Below are 25304 nucleotides of genomic sequence, written 5' to 3'. Positions count from 1 at the left end.
GTCTTGAGAGATTTTTGTTTCCAGCATTGTGCTGGTGGTGCCCCCTGTGTTATTTGTATCTTCCAAAGCTGCTGGGTAGGTAGCTATAGAGGCATTTCTTCTTTTCCCAGCCTCCCGACAGCTACCTTATAGGAGGTTCTATAGGCCCATGTGGCTACCTTATAGGACGTTCTATAGGCCCACATTGCAGTGTTAGCTTATGTTCCCAATCATTTTGGCTAGCTTCCACAGTCTTGGTCAAGACACCACAAAGGACTTTATTCATACTTTCTACCTCCACACTAGCTTGAGGGCAGTACAATGAAGACTTACAATGTATCACCCTCATAAATCCCATCAAGAAGCACTCAATGACCTATTTGTGATGAAATGGGAGCCCTTATCACACACTAGCTCTAGGGGACACCCAAATCTTGATATGATGTGCTCATATAAAAATTAGCAATTGTATGAGCTTCTACTTTTCATGTAGCTTTTGCCTCTACCCATTTTATGAAATAGTATGCTCCACAATTATTTGCACAATGATTGGAACCAATGACATTCTGTCTTGTCAATGAGAAATGTGGAAGCGTTAACATTCATCATATTGCTTGTAAAATTCCATGGCATCACCAAATATCGTTGTCCAATTTATCTTCCCTGAGACATTGTCTCAACACATCTCATCCTTATTCAACGACTTGTCCTGTGGAAATCCATAAGCAAGATAGTCAGAGATTTCTTTGATTCATTACAGTACCAAATCTAATTTGAATAGGGCTACATCCGGGGTCTCATCAGCAACACGAGTGTGGTGGGGCAGCTTTTCCCATTAGGTATCCACATGACATGTGTGGTCTACCAATACATGTTGTGATCCTTTTCTTACTGTGAGTGTAAGGTCAAAATCCATCAATAGTAACAACCAGTAAGTAATTCTGTGCATCATGCAAGGCTTGTTGACTATGTACAACAAAGCTCGATGATCCACAAAGAAGATGAACTTATTTTAGCAACAAAGTAGTGTCTATACATTTTCACTACATACGCCATGGCTAGTCCTTCCCTTTCAATTGTGGTATAATTCATCTTAACATCATCGAGATATTGACTTATGAAGTAGATTGGATAATCCAATTTATGCTCCCTTGGATAAACTAAAACACACCCAATTGTAAAGTTTGATGCATTGATGTGCACATGAAACAGAAGGTCCAAATTTGGTGGTCTCTCAAGATGGGTGCACTGGCTAATTTTGTCTTTAATTTATCATACGCTTGTGACACTCTTTGGTCCATTCAAATATAATCAAAAGCTTATACAATGGCCTGGCAGATGATATCAACATAGAATATGATAAACTTTCGGTAACAGCCTACGTGTCCCGTGAACCATTGTAGCCCCTTGTAATTCATGGTGGGTGGTGTTACCTCTAGGATGCGTTTTACCTTACTATCATCAGTGGAGATCTTATTTTTGAGAACACAATGTTTCCCAACATTACTCCATGCTTTACCCAAAATTGGCATTTTAAAAGGCTCAAAGACATGTGATACAATTGTTGACACCTCTCAAACACCTTTTTCAGGCAAGCTAGATGGTCTTATCATTGTGAATGTACATAGATATTATTAATAAATATCTCCAAACATTTCTAGAGATAATCCTTGAAGGCTGTACTCATTAATATCTAGAAAGTTATGGGAGCATTGGTGGTCAATCCAAAGAGCATGAGCTTATATGAAAAAGTTTCCCAAGTTGTGGTGAAGGCAATTTTATGCTAATCCTTAGGTGTAATAGATACTTGGTGTGGTATCCCAAGAACCCATCCCAAGATACTATAGGCTTTAGCACTTGCCACTTGTCCAAAACGTGCTCTATGTATGGAAATGTGTAATGATACCTACGAGTTGTCGCATTTACCTTCTTCAAGTCGACACACATGAGCTTCCTATTTTTCTTGGGATACAATCACAATTGGTGATACCCAATCTATGTTTTTTATTTTATTAGATGAAATCAAAAGCAATGAGTTCATCAAATTTCTCCTTTGCAATTGTTAAATATTTTGGATTCATTTGGTATGGACACTGCTTCACTTGTCTTGAACTTTCCATGATAGGGATGATGTGTTGCACCACTTATGGTGGCACTCCCTTCATGTCCTTATAACTCTAAGAAAATTATTTCTTAAACTCTTTTAATAGAGTTACCAATGCCTCTTCTTCTTACAAAATAATAGGTTTGGGGTCACGCCAATCTTTGCAATATTCACCTCTTTCATGTTTGTAGATCCATCATATAAGGATCATGTTTGATCATCCTTTGAACATTATGCCTATAGGTGAATTAGCTTCCTCTCATCAAAATCAAAGGATTTGAAATGGCTAGGAACCTTCCAAATCTTGGGTTCCGTCATTATCCTCCCTCCTTGCCAAAGCTCTTCTTGCTTATCTTTTCACCTCACCAAAAGCTTTGTGTTGCTTTCTTCTTCTTGTTGTCCTTGAGATCTTCAGAAGATCTTGGCTAACTTTCGGCTCTCGTAGAGTCAGTAACATTATCTTGCTTGACTTGTTTCACTAATTCTTTAGAAAATTCCTCATGAACTTCAATAGCTTTGACATATCTCAGCAATTGTGCATCTATGGGTCTTCTTCTTAAGATCTCGCTCTACGATTTGCTCCGTAACATTCCTTCTTTAGCCATTTCTAAAATTTCAACTTTGCGGTTGAAATCAAGGATTCTTTATCTTCACTAGATTCAGTTTCTTGCTTGTATGAAGAGCTCTCCCCTGTTTGGTTTATTTCTGGGGGTCGCAACATTCATTTTGTTGTAATTGGAACTTCATCAAGTTCTACAAACTTTGTCCCAGTCTTCCCCATAACATTTATCATGGGAAATATATGCATTCAATTCTCACAAAAATAATTATTTGGAAGAGAAGCATACAAGATTGTGATGGTTCTAGTGCATCATGGATTGCACATAGTTGTAATGAGGTTGTATGGTATACAGTTTTTGAATCGTTCCCAAACAGTCTCCCATCCAAGCGATGCACCTTGTAGGTTTGCACATCTTCTTTTAAGATTTGTGAATCCTTTTGTAGATAGATGTGTTAAGAAACCAAGATTGATTAAGCTCAAGGTGGATCAAAGCATATGAGGGACATGATTAAGCATATTGATTTAGATAATAGAAAGAGTGATTAAGCTAATAGCAAGACAATGACAAGTGATTAGTAAAAAACCCACATAATCTCATTACATTAACTTTAGCCAAGTACATGCTCATATAGCTCTCATCCACATGCTCCATGCACCCTTCTGCCATCCTTGTGTTCAAAAATTTTCACACTACATGTGCTCCCTTGCGCTTTCCATGTGCTATCTTCTTGACCTTTGACTTCACCTTTTAAAAATGACCATACAAATCAACCTTTGCCAATGTACCCTTAGTCTATTCCTTTTCTAAACTTGCATGCTCCTCCCCTTACTCTATTCATGTTGTACCCTCACACATTGCTTTTCTCAACACCTCCCCTCAATGTGATGAGGGTCTAACACCTAACATGTATTGACCTGACCTACCCTCCATGCTCATATGGTTGGAGTGGTCCATCTAGGTTGCTCTGTGAGCTACAATGTTGGCTTTGTTCTTGACACTTTACACACTAGGAGAGTGGGGTTACAACTAGGGATTAGGAGCCATGCTCCTCATATCACCTAGAAGAGATGATCTTCATTGTCTCCATCCTGCGAGGCCTCACACTGTCTTCCTTCTTTGTCATTACGTTGTCTTCATTGTCTCCATCCTGCGAGGCCTTACACTGTCTTCCTTCTTTGTCATTACGTTGTCTTCTTTGGCTCTCTTTTTGTGCCAGGAATCCTTTGCTATGTGACCAATCTTGTCACAATGATGATAGGTTATCTTTGTCCTTGGTCCTTCTTTGGTCCTTGGTTGTGGTCCTCTTCAGAAGAGTGCCTTCTCCTCACTCAATGTAGCTTTAATTGTCTTCCTTTGAATCCTCTTCTTTGGTCCTTGGTTGTGGTCCTCTTCAGAAGAGTGCTTCCTCCTCACTCAATGTAGCTTTAATTGTCTTCCTTTGAATCCACTTCTTTTCTTCTATGAGTGTTGCTTCCACTCCTGCAATGGTTGGATCTGGGAGGTTACCCAAGGTAGCCACTAAGGGACCATACTCCTCAAGTGTCATAATTTTTAACAATATGGATATGGAATCCTCTTCTTCTATTGGTGCCCCAATTCCAGCCAATTGTTAAGTTATACTCTTCATTTTGTGAAGGTGTGCTGAAAGTGATTCACTATCCTTAATGTCCAACCCAAAGAATTGTATTTTTAAGCTTATTTTTGAATTCTTTTTATTTACTTCAAAGAATTTCTCTAGCTCATCCATTAGATATATCTTGTGATGCAATGTGATGGATAAATCCATCTCTCAATCCTAATGCAATGACAGCTAATCCCTTTTCATTCCATCGTAACCATTTGTTCTTTTCATCCCCTTCATCTTCTGGAAATTTTTCCCTTTCATTTACAATCTCCCATAGCCCATCCCTCACTAATATGAATTTTATTTTAGCTTTTCATGTGTGGAAGGACTCCCCTTTGAACTTATCAAGCATAAATGAAGTGGTCATTTTTGGTTTGAGAAGGTCTTAACACTTGAGTACTACTCAAGGTCAGTGTCTAATCTCGATACAAGAGTGATTTGAATAAAGCGATTAGTGCTAATGCAAGGAATTAATCATGAACACTCAAGAGCAAGCTCACTGTTTTTATGCAAAAAATTGTCATTGTTCAAGTGAGGAATTGACCCTTCAATCAAGTGGGAAATTGAATGTGGTGATAAATTCTTGTAGAGCAACTCCCAAATTTCTAATTTGAGCTCTCACTTGTCTAGAATCACCAAAAGATGAGTAAGACAAAGACTTGTTAACAAAGGCTATTATGGAGGGCAAGCCAAAATTTTTTATCTTGATTTACAACTTAATTAGCTCATCCATTGATGTAAGACTTGCTAAGCATACCAAATTTTTTTCCCTTGATTTACACGTGAATACTCTATATAAAATATTCTACACTTGATTTAACTTCACATGTACACATAATGCCATAGAAAGTTTAAAAATGTTTATTATAATATAGGAATGTGATCAAGGGTTTATGAAAAATTTTGTGAGCATAGATAGAAAGTTCAACTAAGGGCTAAGAAGAGGGTGAGCAATTTGCTATTAGAGATTTACTAATAGACTAAATGTTTGGATGGCTTTTTAAGAAGATTTTATATTTAAAAAATGGGTGAATTCATAAACTCCAAAGTAAGTAAGAAACTCCATAAAGTCTAAACTAAAATAAAGATAATTTTTGATCTTGACATAATAAAATCTTTGTATTTGATTGGGCCCATAAAGAAAAAAATAATATTACAAATTTGTAAATCCATTCTTATTGAGGTTTAGTCTAAAAAGTAATTCGAACGATGTTAAGTTAAAAAAATGAATTGAAGAATTTTGGACTTCAATATTATTTTAATTGAGAGAGCTCTATTCATTTCAAAATTATGAGTATTTTAATATGCTTCCAAAGTACATAAGGTCTAAGACTGCTTTTGGTACATACCATAAGTACCATGGAAAAGTACTTATGCTACTCGAAAATGTACTTTTGGTACCTACCATGAATGGGTTTTAGGTAATTAAAAAATCCTCTTGTCTAGGCGTTTCTCATGAAGTGTGTTACCAAGGGCATCATGGAAGGAGAAAGAAAGGGTGGTTGTTGATATGGACAAACTCATGAAACCTTGACCATCATAGTAAAATTGTAATCCTGACATGTTCGCATGAGTATCCATCCCCCTCCATGCCTTTGATCCCCCTCCACTGGTTAAAAATTGAATGCCACTGGATAATTCATCAAATCATCATTAGTAATGGGTCGTATTTATGTTTGAACTTTTATTAACCTATCCATGTTTCTTTGTAATGCTACATGGGTAGATTCATGTGCATACCTTTCACTGATATGCTCTAAGCAATGGTCATGTCCATTTATATAAAGGTCCACATTATTTTCCTGCATGAGCATTATGAGAAATCAAACAAGGGTTTCATCATTTTAAATAATCTAGTAATAGTAAGTTTATTACCTACCTTGAGAATAGGCAACACTTGTTCTTCAAGCTCCATCGTATTTCCATGGTAGCCCACAGTTCGAATGGGATGGTGACCAATGACAACTTTCCATGTAGCATTCGATGATGACAACCAATAGGACAAGAACTAAATCACCATAATGAAAGGAGTTATAAACTATCATGCCCATATTATAAGAACAATAATAATAACAAAGGTTCTTCTCTATGTACACAAAGTAGCTACGTACCTTGGTTTCATTACTTATATATTCTTCCTTCGGCTCCACCTCTCTCCAATCATAATTGTGCTCAGTGTCATTCCAATACTTCTTCACAAATGGATTTGTGTCATAGAAGATGAGGTCTACATATCTAGAAGATCCTACAAAATGTATGTGCTTTTGTGAGTGCAATACCTAAAATCATAAAAAAAAACATCAACACATGTTTGTTTCATCAAATTCAACTCAACCCAAATACGATTTTGTTTGTGATGCTTCCATTATGCATTTACTTTATCGAAATAAAATTTTCCCAAAATATTTTAAAAAGATTTTGACCAAGACTTTTTGGCATCTTCTAACCAACTGTTACATTTTTTTTCACATCAATTTCCTTGTAATTAGTTTGAAATCAACATGTAAAGAAAACAAATTTATGCCTAATGAATTCATATCCTTATTATTTCTAGGAGAAAGATCTCCATCTTCTTATAGATATTTCATACAAACTTTGAAACGCTTTTTTCTAATGTTTCTCGTAAGATAAAATGCTACTAGAAATTAAGCATAATCTATGCTAAAAATATATAGTTTATGTGCAACATACCTTTTGTGCTTCACAAAAAAGTTACTAATATCCACCATCAAGCGAGAAACACTACCTTGACATTTCTCTTGAGCACTAACTTGGCTATCTTGCCACAAATACCTAGACTTCTTCATATTTATCCTTAGCTTTAAAAAGCTACTTGGAATGTTGGAAAAATACATTTCTTGTGCTTCACAAAAATGTTACTAATATCCACATCAATCGAGACACTACCTTGACATTTCTCAAGCACTAACTTGGCTATCTTGTCACAAATACCTCTACATGATATTTATCCTTAGCTTTTCTACTTGAAAAAGGTACTTGGAATGTAAAAACAAAAAAGAAAGGTTATAATTCTTGTGCTTTGAATGTATTGATCTTATGTAGGAGAAAGTGTACGCACACACTTGACATTCATGAGATTTTGTTTTGAACATTCAAGGAGTTATTGCCCTTTTCATCAAACCTAGAAACTTTACTTGTTAAAGCACTACTTTAAACAGTACGCGTATACCTACAATGGTGTGGGGTAGTGCTAAAATTTGAAGCCTTCAAAGAGCATCAAAGCCCTTCAAAGCACTACTTCGAACAGTACACGTGTACCTACAATGGTGTGGGGTAGTGCTGATGAAATTTGAAGCCTTCAAAGAGCATCAAAGCCCTTCAAACCTTCTAGAGAAATAGAGGAAGCCTCTGAGAAATTAGGGTTGTAAAAGAAGGAGTATATTTTAAAAATTCCTCTATATATTAGAGATAAACACATATATTTAGTTAAATTTAAAGATTTCTCTACATATATTAGAGATAAACATATATATTTAGTTAACTTGTGAAGGTCAAGCTAGTGTATGGCCTTGAAATCGGAAGGTAAGGTTGGTTCACATAAATTTTAATGGAACGCGACTGAGTACTCACCTTGCAACACATGCCGGAGCGCGAACGCCCGCTCGCAATGCCAACGCTCATCTTTGTGAGCGAGCTGGGGGTCCAACTGGGCAAGTACGTCGCCCCTGTAGTCGTGATTCCCAAGCACTAAGCACATCCACCCCACACAATGCAAAGCAGGCTAAGCTTCTAGTAATCCGAAACATTTTACAAGTAGTTAAGTGCCCTAATTTTCGAGATAATTGCTCACCTGCATGCCAAGTCTTCTGTAGGCTCTTCGCCGTGTAGATTTGCGAGAACGATTCAGTGAAAGCGGTGTCGCTGACATTGGTCAATCCATCTTCATAGAAATTGTCTCCTACAGAGACGATGAAATCTATGTCGAGTTCGGCTCCAACGATGCCCATCTAGTTTTACAGACCATTAAACAATGGAGAGTTGGGTTAATCGTCGATTTTACAGTACATTAATAATATTACGATTGTACATAACTTTGCACTATTGGTATCTCAGATAATTGTTATAATTACGCAATCAAGCTTACACTGTTGAAAAATTACTGCATATCTTATAGTCCCTCTCACCTGCTCAGCTACCGCTGACTGATTGTAAGAGCCTTTCCTTCCCCAGTCACCCACTACTAGCACATTGAGCAGGCCTTCTGATTCTCCTATAATGTTCGGATACAAGGTCTTGTGTCGAACAGACAAATCGCGAGAGATTAAGGCTCGTATACCAATCACCAAGCAGAAGCAGCTAATCAAGCTTATTGCCATGAAGACACGTCTTAATCCTCTCGATCTGCACCCGCTTTTGGCCGCGGTTCCCTGCAAATTAGGCGATTCATTGCCTGGTGATATAGTCCTTAACCACTCTTTGGTTTATTTGGAAGATTATCCCAGCTATTTAATCATGGTACCTGGTTGAGATCCTTAATTAGGAGCTTGGCTTGCAGGCTCATTTCTGCATCCATGTTGAAGCTAATGCGGAAGAGAACATGCAGCAGCTTTAATAATTTTTCTTTACATAAAGGTAGGAAAAAAGGGGCAGGGCGGATATTCTTTTGGAGAATGCGCACAAGCAGGCAGGATGGATTCCCGGAGTGGGAACTATGAGGGGGATGGATTTGTATGTGATTGTTGTGAAGATAATGCGTACACGTAAAGCCTTAGTGGGGTACCCGAAGGTTGATGCTCATGGAATTTCACAACTAAATCCAACTGCCTGTTTCACTCTTATTGGAGCTTAAAAACTCTCCCTTTTAACCTCCATTGGAGGTCTTTTTTTACACGGGACCACCTCTCCCCTTTGACCATTGGAGTGCCTCCAAGTATGGATGATGGATGATGGATGACATGATGGGTGGTGGTTTTCTTTATGAAGTGCCTCCAACTTTATTAGGTATGGATGATGGATGATGGATGATGGTGGACATGATGGATGGTTATGAAGTGGCAATCAACTGTGCTTTTGAATGAGTTTGAAGCTAATGTGAGAAGAATTTGCGTAGTATAAGGTTTATAAGATTATGTGATGTGATTTGTTGCATGTGTGTTTTGCATTTGCATGTGCAACAATGTAGTATTTTTCAAAATTGTATATATTATGTAGTCTCAATATTAGAAGAAAAATCCATATCTTTCATTTATAAAGGAATGATCTTTTGAAGATTTATTTGATTATACTTTTGTTATGTATCTTCAAAAATTGAACTCCATCAATCTCATAGTTCTTTTTTGGGGGGTTTCACTAAACTAAAAATTGGACTCCAACTAAAGCATTCCATTTTTGCGAAAAGTAGATCATTATTGTGTTGTCTTGCATAAAGTCAAAAAGTATCGCTTATCAAAGTACAAAATAAGAATCTTCCAAATGTAAAAACAAGTGGCTAAGGTGGATTGTTTTTTTGTCATAAACATAAAAACTCATAGAGGATTGGCTTCTTTTGAATAAAATTACCATATATGATAACATGCAATGTACTTTAAGGTATTTTTTCCTTCATGCTTAATACAAACACTGCAAGAGATCATCCCCATACTGACATATATGTACCAATGTTATATACTTAGGAAAATATTGGTCTAAACAAGTTCTATCACAGGTATACGAGTCGATATAAGAATTAGTATGGAAATCTCAGTAAAGACGTCGGTATCAGCATCACATTGCATATCGGCAATGCGTATACTGAAGCACACATAAAATTAAAGAACGTTGGTGTATCAGAGCGTCGTTATCATAGCTAGTAATTGATGACTATACTAATGATTATACAGACTCTATAAAAGAAACCCATTGAATCAAAAAATAAAAGAGAAAACGTGTATTGATGATGAAAATATTGTAGCCATTTATATGGTAGTGATGTGTGGATATAAGCTAATTGTTAGCACACTACCCTTATAACTTTTAACTTTTTTGGTAAACAATGCATTCAAAAACAAACTTAGTTATATCACATCTCATTGAAGGCCAATAAAAGCCTCTAGCTATGGTTTATAGAGTTGATAAAACTCCTCTATGCCCTACATAAGGAGGTTAGTGCAATTCCTCAATAACAGACTGTCTAAATGGTTGGGTGCATAGTATCTTTTGGAAAAAGAGGTATCAATCATCATAAGAATACTTGGAATGAGGAGTCTAGTTATCCTCTTCAATTGCAGACCATGTATTGGCAAAGTCAGGGCCACTACCATAGGTGTCTCTTATACGCTACCATAGGTGCCTCTTATACTCTCGAAAGAATTAGAACTCTTAATGATATATATGTTATGAGCACTAGGCCTTTTAATAGCACGTTGGAAACTTTGAATAAAGGTGACCCATTTAATATGCCTATCTAAAGTGAGAGGCTATGATAATAAATGCTTGATACTTTGTTGGTCAATCTTAATGACAATTTAGTACCCCCACGAGATAGTGCTTCCTAATTTTAAGTGCATGTACTACTACTATCCGTTCTTTGTTATAAGTACTGTACTTACTTTTAACCGGTCTAATCTTCTTGTTCTCATAAGCAATATGATGATCGTCTTGCATAAGCATTGCACCTATGCCATAGACACTAGCATCGATGACTAAAAGAAAGAAAGGTCTCATAAAATTAGGCAATTATAAAACAAGAGCATGTGTGAGTGCATGTTTAGTCCATATGTAAAACTTTGGATTTTTTAGAAGATTAGTTAGTGAATGTGCTATGAAAGTGATTTTTTTCACATAATAGTGATAGTAACTACAAAAGACAAGAAAAGATAAAAGTTCATGAATATCCATTGGTCTTGGCCAAGTTTATATAGTTTCTATCTTCTTGGGATCGACTTAGATGCCATCAATAAAGACAATGTGACCTAAGTATTCAATTTCCTTTTGGGAAAAAATACTATTCTCAGAATTTAAAAGGATTTAAAAATTCAAACTCAAAATGATTTTTATGCTCCTTGACACTCTTACTAAATGCTAGAATATCACAAAAAAGATGACTGCAAAGTTTTAAAGTTTAGGAAGATTCTATTCATCACTTTGCTAAAGGTCTTGGAGCATTGATGGTCCAAATGGCATCACCAAAAACTCGTATTAACCAAAGTGTGTACAAAAAGCAATTTTGTACACATCTTCCTTACTCATTGTTACGTGATGATAACTAGACTTGAGGTCGATCTTGCTAAAGATGCTAGCACCTTTCACTTATCTAAAAGGTCATCAACTCTCAAAATCGAGTATCTATTCTTTATGGTGATCTTGTTAAAGGCTCTATAATGAATACACACATGATAAGTATCGTTCTTCTTTTTTACATAGAGGAAATGTTCTTCTTATGGTGATGGTGATCTTGTTAAGGGATCTATAATTAATGCACATATGATAAGTATCATTCTAAACTTTTAAGGGAAGGACATGGCTTTCTCTCTAGCAGGCCTTCTATTTGTCTCTGAATCTCCTTTTGTTCTATGACATTAGTTCTATAAGGTGCTCTACAAGGAGTCAAACAACTAGGTATGATATCGATCCTATGGTCTTCAAGTCTAAGAACTGTGAAAGGAAGGGATCATATAAGACTATCCTAGGGAATAGGTTCATGAGCTCTAAGCTTAATAACTAAGATGAAGTATGGCTTTTTGCTCTTCCTCATTGCCCTTTTTACCTGTGTGTGGTTAAGGAGTGCATAATTTTCAGATCTCACAATCATTTTTTGGAAAACAAAAATGATCATTATGCATGAAGTGAATGTATATCATAATCAATATGTGGATTGTGCTTATAAGGCCACAACATACCCAAAATTATATCAACTCCATGTAAATGTGCAACAAGAAATCTTCTTTTCTCATAATATAGGGAAATAGACACACACAAGATTTGTGTTTCCTTGGTGTAATTGTGTTTCTAATTTTGGAATGCAGCTTTATCTTTGTCGTGAAGGTGTATATTTAAGATTGAGTGCATCCACTAATGGTTCTGAGATAAATTCATGTGTTCTTCCATTGTTATGTAAGATCACAACTTCTTTGTTGTGTCCTTTACCTTATATCTTTAAAAGCATGTGAGGAGTAAAATTTTCTTTCTTATTGTTAGATTGCTTACCTTCTTGGTCAGGTTGTTTGCCCTCACCATTACCATAGTCATCGTCATCTTTAGATAAGTAGTCTTTGTCCTAGTTGTCTTCATTCTCTTATTGGTCATGTTCATTCAAGCTACTTGCGATTTGTTCTTTTGAGGAAAATTTGGTAAGATATGTCATCATTCATTACACTAATCGGTAGGAGACATCGGCCTTCTTAAGTTGATTGTCACTAATCACCTTGACTCCTGTGAAAATACTTTGAAAAAGAAGAGACATTCCTTTGAAACTTATTTGGATGCACATTATGTGAAGGTTAAAACTTCTTTGGAAGAGGCATTGGCCTAATGAGAATTTGCTGGGTTTTTATTATCCATGCTTACATTAAGCTATCAATTAATTGCTCACTAATGATGTTGATTCTAGCATTTGATCCACCATAGCTTATCACATTGCTATAATTTTAACACTACGAAGGATCCTAGAGGGTGCTGACCATACGGTACTGCTCGGGCTGTGAGAGTCGCCGAAGATACCCACACATACGTCATGGAAGATATTGGAATAATAAGAAGAGTTGATTTCTAAATTCGGGCATGGATCTGGTTGATTGACATTGCTGGTCCTCAACGGATGAGTCCATGGCTCTTTTATATATTGGATCTGTTGGTTGATCTTGTTGATCTTCAACAGAGATTCAATTTTGATTTTTATAAGTGAATATATTGCCGGGTACTATGAGCTAGGAACTATCGAAAAGGCCCCTGAGTGAGTGGACAGGTGGTGAACGTTCTAGTTGCCAATGATGCCATAGGTACACCGATGAAGGGAAAATTGAAAATTAGGATTCAACCGGATATTTTGCAGGATTATGATTAGTGATACTATAGTTTCATTAAATGATTATTTTAAAGACGGCTGAATCTGTGAAAAACACAATTTCATTTTGGGTGTGTAAGTGGTGTGACTAGTTTTAAGTTTGCATGAATATCCGGCTAGGGGGCCTGGGAACTCCTTTCCCTGGTACCCGGGACAAAACTTAACCAAATTCTTAAATGGATCCCATCACTACAGTGGTTAGGTGGTTGGCTAACCCACGCGGCTGGATGGTTGGATTGATGGATCCCTAAAATGAGACTCAATTCTGTTATGGTACGATAGATGAAGTAAATCCTGGATAAAAATTGTTCTATGGAAAAGAATTAACGACTGTGCCTCTCAATGAGGAAAAAAGTGTTGGTCTCTATGATCCAAGTGCAAGTCTTTTCCTTGATCTGACTATGATACTTACGGGTTCGGTTAGATCAGTTCAACTAGTTAAGGCTCTTGACTACATTAGAGTAAAAATATCATGGAAGAATCGCCCGTGCTTTCTGGGCAAGGGAATTTTTTCTCGGTTCAGTTTTTTGGAAGAACCGAGGGATTAGTCTCTTGTCCGGATATTCGTGGGTGAGGCCTCAAGTAAAGGACCCTGCCCCGTGCAAGAAGTGCTACTTCTGCTGCTAGCACCCTAAGATTCGTTGTGCGGAGGGGGACATGGATCTTTCAGCCTGGTATCTATGAGATCCCTGTCCCCACCGCGATACAGTTTCAGGGGTACTAGCAGCAGCGGAAGTAGTACTTCTTGTGCGGGGCAGGGTCCCACACTCGGAGCCTCGCCCACGGATATCTGGACAAGAGACTAATCCATCGGTTTTTCCAAAACCGAACCCGGAAAAACTTCCTTTGCTCGGAAAACACGGGCGATTCCACCAGGGTAACTTTTCCCTAACGTAGTCAAAAGCCTTAACTAACTGAATTGATCTGACCAAACTCGTAAGTTCTATACTCAGATCAAGGGACAGATTGCACTTGGATCATAGAGACCAACGCTTTTTTCCTCATCGAGAGGCACAGCCGTTGATTCTTTTTCCATAGAACAATTTTTGTCCGAGATTTACTTCATCTATCGAACTAGACAGAAATTGAGTTTCGATTTACGGATCCATCAGTCCAGTCTAACCCCATCCAGTCCCATGGGTTAGCCAACCGCCCAACCACTATAGTGATGGGATCAAATTTAGATTTTGGTTAGGTTTTCTCTCGGGTACCAGGGAAAAGAGTTCCCACGCCCCCTAGCCGGATGTTCATGCAAACATAAACTAGTCACACCACTTACACACCAATATGAAATTACTTTTTTCTCAGCATCAGCTATCTTTAAAATAATCCTATCATGAAACCATTGTGTCACTGATCACAATCCTCCAAAATATCCGGTTGAATCTTAATTTTCAATCATTCCATCATCGGAGTACCTATGGCATCTTTGGCAACCAAAACGCTCACCACCTGTCCACTCAGGGGCCTTTTCAATAGGACCTAGCTCATAGTACCCGGCATTATAATCACTTAAAAAAATTTCAAGATGGAATCTCTATTGAAGATCAGCAAGATCAACCAACAGATCCATATAAAAGAGCCATGGACTCATCCGTTGAGGACCAGCAAGGTCAATCAACCAGATCCATGCCCGGTTTCAGAAAACAACTCTTACTCCTTGTTCCAAATATCTTCCACGATGCATGTGTGGGTATCTTCGGCGACCCAGAGCCCGAGCACCGTATGGTCAGCACCCTCTAGGATCCTCGTAGGTCACCTAGCGCTTCACTCATAGGCCGCTTCCTTGGTCCCTCCTCCACCGTACCGGAAGCTCACCATTTAAATCGAACCGAGGCTGGTCAAGACCTCGGCCAACCTTGCTATGCGAGACGTCCTCCGTTGACTCTCCGTCAGCTGTTGCAACTTTATCAGGTAGGTCTCCATGACCACATTCTCAAGACAGTCAAAATGCTTCCCCAGCATTCTTGACATAAAACAATCATTTACAAACAGTTCACAAATACAGTTTCTATAATGAACTCACATCTTTCCAAATTGTTCCACATCAATCCATATTACTTAATCCAAATCCAAATCATATGTGTATCCATTCTTGACCAGATACATCATTTCCATTCCATCACATCAGATTCATTCAGTTCACATAACATCCATTCCTATCTTTCTTAATTTACATTACGTCTCATTCGTTCAGATCTTATATTATTCATTCATATTCTGATTCACATGACATCTCATCTCATCCATTCGCTCATATCGACTTCATATCCATTCACATTTATATTTGTATTCATTATTTCACCTACACATCCACATTCGTACATCCACATTCACATCTACATCCATACATCCACATTCACATTCCACATTCATACATCCATATCCACATTCCACATTCATACATCCATATCCACATTCCACATTCACACATCCACATCCACATTCACATTCATACATCCATATCCACATTCCACATTCATACATCCACATCCACATTCACATTCATACATCAATTTTCACATCTTCATTCATACATCCACATCTGCATCTACATCAATACATCCACATCCACATCTACATCCACATTCACATCCATACATCTATATCATACATTCACATCCGCGTTCACATTCATACATCCACATCCATACATCCACATCCACATCCACATCCACATCCACATTCACATCCATACATCTATATCATACATTCACATCTGCATTCACATTCATACATCCACGTCCACTTCCACATTCACATCCATACATCTATATCATACATTCACATCCGCGTTCACATTCATACATCCACATCCACTTCCACATTCATATCCATACATCTATATCATACATTCACATCCGCATTCACATTCATACATCCACATCCATACATCCATATCCACATTCCACATTCATACATATCCATCTATTCCTCATTCATTTTCATCTATCTGATTCGTTTCACATCCTCATATCTATTTATAGAATACAAGAGAATTCTTATTTTTGATATAAGATTTCTTTACGCATGCATAAATTCCATTTTAAGGAGAATAACACTTTCGAAATAAAAATCAATCTTTTATGCATCTTCCTAGGTATAAATTCATTTTAAATAAGAATGACACTTTTGGATTAAAATAAATTCTTTATGCATCTTTCCATGCATAAATCCAATTTAGTAGGAATTACACTTTTAGAATAAAAGAATTTCTCTTATGCATCTAATTTATGCATAAAATCCATTTATGATGAAAATCACACTTTTAATATAAAAAATATCTTTTATGCATATGTTTATGCATAAAAATCTTTTATGATGAAAATCACACTTTTAATATAAAAATTATCTTCTATGCATATGTTTATGCATAAAAATCTTTTATGGTGAAAATCACACTTTTAATATTTAAAAAAAAATCTTTTATGTATCTAGTTTAAGCATAAAATCATTTATGATGGAAATCACACTTTTAATATAAAAAAAATATCTTTTATGCATATGTTTATGCATACAAACATTTATGATGAAAATCACTCTTTTAATATAAAAAAATTCTTTTATGCAACCATTTATGCATAAAAATCATTTATGATGAAAATCACACTGTTAATATAAAAAAATATCTTTTATGCATATGTTTATGTATACAAACATTTATGATAAAAATCAATCTTTTAATATAAAAAAATTTCTTTTATGCAACCATTTATGCATAAAAATCATTTATGATGGAAATCACACTTTTAATATAAAAAAATATCTTTTATGCATACAAACATTTATGATCAAAATCACTCTTTTATTTTAAAAAAATTCTTTTATGCAACCATTTATGCATAAAAATCATTTATGATAAAAGTAACACTTTTATAATAAAAAAACAATCTTTTGTGCATACTTTTATGCATGAAAATCAAATATGATAAAAGTAACACTTTTATAATTAAAAAAGTCTTTTATGCAAGTTTTATGCATGAAAATCAAATATGATAAAAGTAACACTTTTATAATAAAAAAATAATCTTTTATGCATACTTTTATGCATAAAAATTAAATATGATAAAAGTAACACTTTTATAAGTAAAAAAATAATCTTTTGTGCATACTTTTATGCATAAAAATCAAATATGATAAAAGTAACACTTTTATAATAAAAAAATAATCTTTTATGCATACTTTTATGCATAAAAATCAAATATGATAAAAGTAACACTTTTATAATAAAAAAATAATCTTTTATGCATACTTTTATGCATAAAAATCAAATATGATAAAAGTAACACTTTCGTAATAAAAAAAAATCTTTTATGCATAAAAATCAAATATGATAAAAGTAACACTTTCATAATAAAAATAATAATCTTTTATGCATAAAAATCAAATATGATAAAAGTAACACTTTTATAATTAAAAAAATAATCTTTTATGCATACTTTTATGCATAAAAATCAAATATGATAAAAGTAACACTTTTATAATAAAAAAATAATCTTTTATGCATACTTTTATGCATAAAAATTAAATATAATAAAAGTAATACTTTTATAATAAAACTAAATTTCTTTTATACAAATAATCAAAATGCATCTTCTATGCATGAAAATGACACTTTAGAATATAGAAATCATAAGGATTACTCTTTTAGAATAATGAAAGATAATACTTATTTCCATTTTTTTTGAAAAATTTCGCCATAACCTCCTTTGTATGGCTGACCATTTTTCAATTTTAAGTCTCTAAAATTAATTAGAAATGCATCAAGAGTATTTAAATCATTCTAAAGTAACATTTTTCTACTTATTTAAGAGAAACATTATGAAAAACTTGATTTTATTCATTAATCATTCACCTAGGATAAAGAATGGTTGGATTTACTAGAGAAGAGAGGGGAATGCCTTTTGCAATGAGGCATAAGATCATTAAGAAAAGACAAAAATCATAAAAAACCATAAAAACCATAAAAGAATGGAAAAGAGAAGAATCTCCAACTTACATTGATAAATTAAGAGCTTTCCTTTGGCTTGATGGTTTGAGGGTTCTACTCTTGTTTGGAAACAAGAGTGGCCACCAATCTTTTGGAAGAGGGAAGGTCAAAAACTAATGAATTATGAGTAAATTTCATTGTTTTTGGCACTTGGGAGTGGCAGGGTAATAGTGCAAGAACGCTATTGAGTTTTAACAAAGGGTAAGGCTTCTATTTATAGAAAAAAGTGAGCTTCTAACCAAGCAAACTGATTCTAGAATTTTTCGGATCGGTTTGGTCAATTTTTGACCATTTTTAGGTCAGTTTTGCTCACTTTTTGGATCTAGTTGAAACAGGAGAGAGGAGAGATAAAAATATCTCATTATTTGGGAGTTTAAAACTCATTCAAGCATGTGAAATAGGCACCTCCTTCATGAGGGGAATTCCCCCATGCAGAGGTGTCAAAAATGCATCATTACTTCTAAATATCTCTCTTTTTTAACTATTAACCTTGTCCTTAGTCAACTCTTCATCTTATGTGAGTATTTACTCATTTTTGGGGATTTTCCTTTTATTCTTCTATTTATCTTCTCCCTACATTTGGATGAATCTTATTGGTCCATAGGAACCTTAATTTAAAATTTCAAAAAAAAATCTTCACCCCCCCAGGATAATGCCTCTTGACAGATTATACTTAATTTCTAATGCACCTTCTGGAAATCTTTTTGAACTTCTGTTTCAGGGAAACTTATTTTAATAAGAAGAGATATTTTTCCATCCAAAAATATTTAAAAACTAAATTACCACTCTCTAGAAGATTTTCTCTCTCTAGGCCAAAACTGATAGAAATAAGATCTTTTATATTTCTGAAGAGGGATTTGACTATAGGGGAAGATACTGGACATCATGAGGGCCTAGGGGAGGAATCTTACATTCTACCCCACTTAAAAAATGAGAGATGTCCTCATCTCGCAAGTGGAGTATGATCTTTTTTATCTTCTTCTTCTTCTTTAATCACTTCCAGCGTTACTGCTTTGGAAGTGGACGGCCGATTGGGGAACAACTCTCTTTGACTTCCCCTATTCTGAGGTGGAGGTCTTGCATTACTTTGGATTAAAACTGCAAGTTGGATAAAGGGTCTACCTCTGGGATTTCCCTGATTTTGGCGTATAGAACCCTGATTACTCTGGAAGGAAGGGGCTGGAGTCTGGAATCTTGACCCCTGATTTCCCTGCCCTGAAAATCTTGATCCAAAAGGAGTTGGGCAATCCATACTGCGATGTCCAAGTCCTTGACAGTTATAGCATTTCACTCTCTTATTCAAGGGTGGAACTTCTGAAGTTGAAATCCAGGGAATTGAGTCTAGAAAAGGACATTTCTTCCATTCTGGAACTTCCCATATCCTGAGTTTGACCCTGATATCTCTTAGGTGGAGGAAGGTTGGAATCAGCTTCTGGGAATAAAAACCTTTTGAAAGGTGATGGTGCTGGCTTTGGCGGGACTTTGACATCAAAGGCTTTGGCGAAATCCTTCGCCATTCTTACTGCTTCAGCCATTAAGATAGGTTTTGCATTCTTGACTAAAGTATCCAATGGCTCATTCATTCACCGAATGAACCTGGCCATCAACTTCTCTTCATCCAATTGAGGGGAATATTTAAGGAGAAGGGCAAAAGCCTGATGGTACTCTTCAATTGATCGATTTTCCTGCTTTAGTTCCAAGAACTCATTCATCTTAATTTCAAGAAAGCCTGGGGGACAAAACCTCTTTCTGAGGTAAGCCTTGAGATCGGTCCAGGTTTGGGTATTTCGGTTGAGAGACGGTTTGTCTCGCAGTGGTTTCTCCATGCCACTCTAGCTGTCTCCACTATCTTCAGCCTTGCAAGAGCCATTTTGCTCTTCTCATTGTATCCGGTGACATCGAAGTATTCTTCCATTGATTCGATCCACTTCTCCACAGCCTCGCCTAAGTTTTCCCCTTCACCCTTGAAAGGTCCAGGCTGCGAACTATGAAGAGTTTTACGAACATCCAAGTCGAGATCTTCTTCATCGAGTTGGGGGTTAACATTTCTACCACGACGACCTCGATCCATGTTCCTATCAATACGAAAATTCTTGTTAAGTTTCTTTATTTATGATTCAATCCTATTTTTTATTCAACTGATTCTGGGGTTCTTTAAATAGGTCGGCTCCCCACAGAATCAAGGGATAAAGATACTCATATAGAACACATTATTAGTTGACAATTCATTCAAAATATCTCATTCATATCTTTAACACAATAATGATCCATGAGACTGAATTTTTCTATCTGAACAGTTCTCCATGGGGATTTCAATTTTTCAGATTTTTGATTTATCATCCCTTAACTTGATCCACTGATCAAAAGTTAACAGTAGCAATCTGCCAACACAATCCACTAATCTCATAGTGATTGCCTGAAGTCATTACATTCCAGTTAAGAACATTATCACAGGGACTCGTCCCATTCATCCTCATTGTGGTTTTGCTTGGCTTATTACATTTCAACCAAATTTCAGGAATCATCATTTTTCAATCAGAATCCGAATCAATTCATCAGTTCACAACCACAATTTAAAAATCATATCAACCACATTCGAATTCATCATCTGGATAGCAGCATTAATGCTTATAATTCCAAGTCTTAGATTTACTCGTATATACTACTGCCAGTAAAGAGCTGCAATTATACCCTCGATATATACGGGTAGTCATGGTTCTTGGAACTATAAGGTAAATACCATCATGTCTAGGCCTCAAGCAAGTCAGGGATTCCATACAATTGTGGTACTTCCATCTGAAGACCCAATTACCAATTTACGAATTTCAATTTGAATATCAAATTGTGTGAATTTTATCACACAATTCTGATCTTATACTGCTGCTTCATAAATTTTTGACATTTTTGGCTTTTTGGTTGATCCTCATTAGTCAATTCACTCTGATACCAACTGTGAGATCCCTATCCCCACCGCGCAACAGTTTCAGGGGTACTAGCAGCGGAATAGTACTTCTTACGCGGGGCAGGGTCCCACACTCGGGGCCTTGCCCATGGATATCCGGACAAGAGACTAATCCATCGGTTTTTTCAAAACCGAACCCGGAAAAACTTCCTTTGCTCGGAAAACACGGGCGATTCCACCAGCGTAACTTTTTCCTAACGTAGTCAAAAGCCTTAACTAACTGAATTGATATGACCGAACTCGTAAGTTCTATAGTCAGATCAAGGGACAGGTTGCACTTGGATCATAGAGACCAACGCTTTTTTCCTCATCGAGAGGCACAGCCGTTGATTCTTTTTCCATAGAACAATTTTTGTTCGGGATTTACTTCATCTATCGAACTAGACAAAAATTGAGTTTCGATTTACGGATCCATCAGTCCAGTCCATCCAGTCCCATGGGTTAGCCAACCGCCCAACCACTGTAGTGATGGGATTCAATTTAGATTTTGGTTAGGTTTTGTCCCGGGTACCAGGGAAAAGAGTTCCCAGCCCCCCTAGCCAGATGTTCATGCAAACATAAACTAGTCACACCACTTACACACCCAATATGAAATTACCTTTTTCTCAGCATCAGCTATCTTTAAAACAATCCTTTAATGAAACCATTGTGTCACTGATCACAATCCTCCAAAATATCCGGATGAATATTAATTTCCAATCATTCCATCATCAGAGTATCTATGCATCTTTGGAAACCAGAACGCTCACCACCTGTCCACTCAGGGGTTCCTAGCTCTTAGTACCCGGCATTATAATCACTTAAAAAAATTTCAAGATGGAATCTCTGGTGAAGATCAGCAAGATCAACCAACATATCCATATAAAAGAGCCATGGACTCATCCGTTGTTGAGGACCAGCAAGGTCAATCAACCAGATCCATGCCCGGTTTCAGAAAACAACTCTTACTCCTTGTTCCAAATATCTTCCACGACGCACGTGTGGGTATCTTCGGCGACCCAGAGCCCGAGCACTGTATGGTCAGCACCCTCTAGGATCCTTCGCAGGTCACCTAGCACTTCACTCATAGGCCGCTTCCTTGGTCCCTCCTCCACCGTACCGGAAGCTCACCATTTAAATCGAACCAAGGCTGGTCAAGACCTCGACCGACCTTGCTACGCGAGACGTCCTCCGTTGACTCTTCGTCAGCTGTTGCAACTTTATCAGGTAGGTCTCCACGACCACATTCTCAAGACAGTCAAAATGCTTCCCCAACATTCTTGACATAAAAAAGTCATTTACAAACAGTTCACAAATACAGTTTCTATAATGAATTCACATCTTTCCATATTGTTCCACATCAATCCATATTACTTAATCCAAATCCAAATCATATGGGTATCCATTCTTGACCAGATACATCATTTTCCATCCCATCACATCAGATTCATTCATTTCACATAACATCCATTCCTATCTTTCTTAATTTACATTACGTCTCATTCGTTCTCAGATCTTATATTATTCATTCACATTCTGATTCACGTGACATCTCATCTCATCCATTCGCTCATATCGACTTCATATCCATTCACATTCATATTTGTATTCATTATTTCACCTACACATCCACATTCGTACATCCACATTCACATCCACATCCACATTCGTACATCCACATTCACATCTACATCCATACATCCACATTCACATTCACACCCATATATCCATATCCACATTCCACATTCATACATCCATACATCCATATCCACATTCCACATTCACACATCCACATCCACATTCACATTCATACATCCATATCCACATTCCACATTCATACATCCACATCCACATTCACATTCATACATCCATTTTCACATCTTCATTCATACATCCACATCCGCATCTACATCAATACATCCACATCCACATCCATACATCTATATCATACATTCACATCCGCGTTCACATTCATACATTCACATCCATACATCCACATCCACATCCACATTCACATCCATACATCTATATCATACATTCATACATCCACATCCATACATCCACATCCACTTTCACATTCACATCCATACATCTATACCATACATTCACATCCGCGTTCACATTCATACATCCACATCCATACATCCACATCCATATCCACATTCACATCCATACATCTATATCATACATTCACATTCATACATCCACATCCATACATCTATATCATACATTCATATTCATACATCCACATCCGCGTTCACATTCATACATCCACATGCATACATCCATATCCACATTCCACATTCATACATCTCCATCTATTCCTCATTCATTTTCATCTATTCGTTTCACATCCTCATATCTATTTATAGAATACAAGAGAATTCTTATTTTTGATATAATATTTCTTTACGCATCTATTTATGCATAAATTCCATTTTGAGGAGAATAACACTTTCGAAATAAAAATCAATCTTTTATACATCTTCCTAGGCATAAATTCATTTTAAATAAGAATGACACTTTTGGATTAAAATAAATTCTTTATGCATCTTTCCATGCATAAATCCAATTTAGTAGGAATTACACTTTTAGAATAAAAGAATTTCTCTTATGCATCTAATTTATGCATAAAATCCATTTATGATAACAATCACACTTTTAATATAAAAATTATCTTCTATGCATATGTTTATGCATAAAAATCTTTTATGATGAAAATCACACTTTTTATATAAAAATTATCTTCTATGCATATGTTTATGCATAAAAATCTTTTATGGTGAAAATCACACTTTTAATATAAAAAAAATTCTTTTATGCATCTAATTAAAGCATAAAATCATTTATGATGGAAATCACACTTTTAATATAAAAAAATATCTTTTATGCATATGTTTATGCATACAAATATTTATGATGAAAATCACTCATTTAATATAAAAAAAATTCTTTTATGCAACCATTTATGCATAAAAATAATTTATGATGGAAATCACACTGTTAATATAAAAAAATATCTTTTATACATATGTTCATGAATACAAACATTTATGATGAAAATCACTCTTTTAATATATATAAAAAATTCTTTTATGCAACCATTTATGCATAAAAATCATTTATGGAAATCATACTTTTAATATAAAAAAATATCTTTTATGCACATGTTTATGCATACAAACATTTATGATAAAAATCACTCTTTTAATTAAAAAAATTCTTTTATGCAACCATTTATGCATAAAAATCATTTATGATAAAAGTAATACTTTTATAATAAAAAAATAATCTTTTGTGCATACTTTTATGCATGAAAATCAAATATGATAAAAGTAACACTTTTATAATAAAAAAAATCTTTTATGCATGAAAATCAAATATGATAAAAGTAACACTTTTATTATAATAAAAATAATCTTTTATGTATACTTTTATGGATAAAAATCAAATATGATAAAAGTAACACTTTTATAATAAAAAAATAATCTTTTATGCATACTTTTATGCATAAAAATCAAATATGATAAAAGTAACACTTTTATAATTAAAACATAATCTTTTATGCATACTTTTATGCATAAAAATTAAATATGATAAAAGTAACACTTTTATAATAAAAATAATAATCTTTTATGCATACTTTTATGCATGAAAATCAAATATGATAAAAGTAACACTTTTATAATAAAAAAATAATCTTTTATGCATACTTTTATGCATGAAAATCAAATATGATAAAAGTAACACTTTTATAATTAAAAAAATAATCTTTTATGCATAATTTTATGCATAAAAATCAAATATGATAAAAGTAACACTTTTATAATTAAAAAAATAATCTTTTATGCATACTTTTATGCATAAAAATCAAATATGATAAAACTAACACTTTTATGATTAAAAAAATAATCTTTTATGCATACTTTTATGCATAAAAATCAAATATAATGAAAGTAATACTTTTATAATAAAACTAAATTTCTTTTATACAAATAATCAAAATGCATCTTCTATGCATGAAAATGACACTTTAGAATATAGAAATCATAAGGATTACTCTTTTAGAATAATGAAAGATAATACTTATCTCTAATTTTTT

The 25304-nt window shown here is 35.2% G+C and overlaps 1 protein-coding gene across 1 annotated transcript; it reads right to left on the bottom strand.

The window, feature by feature from the left end:
• Positions 1-5546: 5546 nt before the first annotated feature.
• LOC147613161 (purple acid phosphatase 7-like) lies at positions 5547-8909 on the bottom strand. The gene is made up of 8 exons (XM_086782442.1): positions 8751-8909; positions 8416-8658; positions 8082-8238; positions 7862-7978; positions 6382-6515; positions 6150-6278; positions 6011-6072; positions 5547-5900 (listed from the first exon to the last, which is right to left on the bottom strand). The coding sequence occupies exons 1-8, from the start codon at positions 8802-8804 to the stop codon at positions 5696-5698; spliced, it is 1101 nt and encodes a 366-aa protein (XP_086638568.1). The 5' UTR covers positions 8805-8909; the 3' UTR covers positions 5547-5695.
• Positions 8910-25304: the final 16395 nt, after the last annotated feature.

Source organism: Cibotium barometz, chromosome 44 (assembly GCF_041138505.1).
Source record: "Cibotium barometz isolate CiBa-2024 chromosome 44, ASM4113850v1, whole genome shotgun sequence".
Taxonomy (NCBI): domain Eukaryota; kingdom Viridiplantae; phylum Streptophyta; class Polypodiopsida; order Cyatheales; family Cibotiaceae; genus Cibotium; species Cibotium barometz.
Note: the sequence above shows the minus strand (reverse complement) of the source record. Positions and strands in the feature narration are given on the sequence as shown.

What these genes read in the sequence shown, in the direction of transcription:
- LOC147613161 (XM_086782442.1), bottom strand. Translation starts at nt 8,804, where the DNA reads ATGGATGCAGAAATGAGCCTGCAAGCCAAGCTCCTAATTAAGGATCTC. An exon ending in TAATTAAGGATCTCAACCAG is followed by an intron (nt 8,659 to 8,750) that starts GTACCATGATTA and finishes CCTAATTTGCAG; the next exon opens with GGAACCGCGGCCAAAAGCGG. An exon ending in TTAGAGCATATCAGTGAAAG is followed by an intron (nt 5,901 to 6,010) that starts GTATGCACATGA and finishes TGAATTATCCAG; the next exon opens with TGGCATTCAATTTTTAACCA.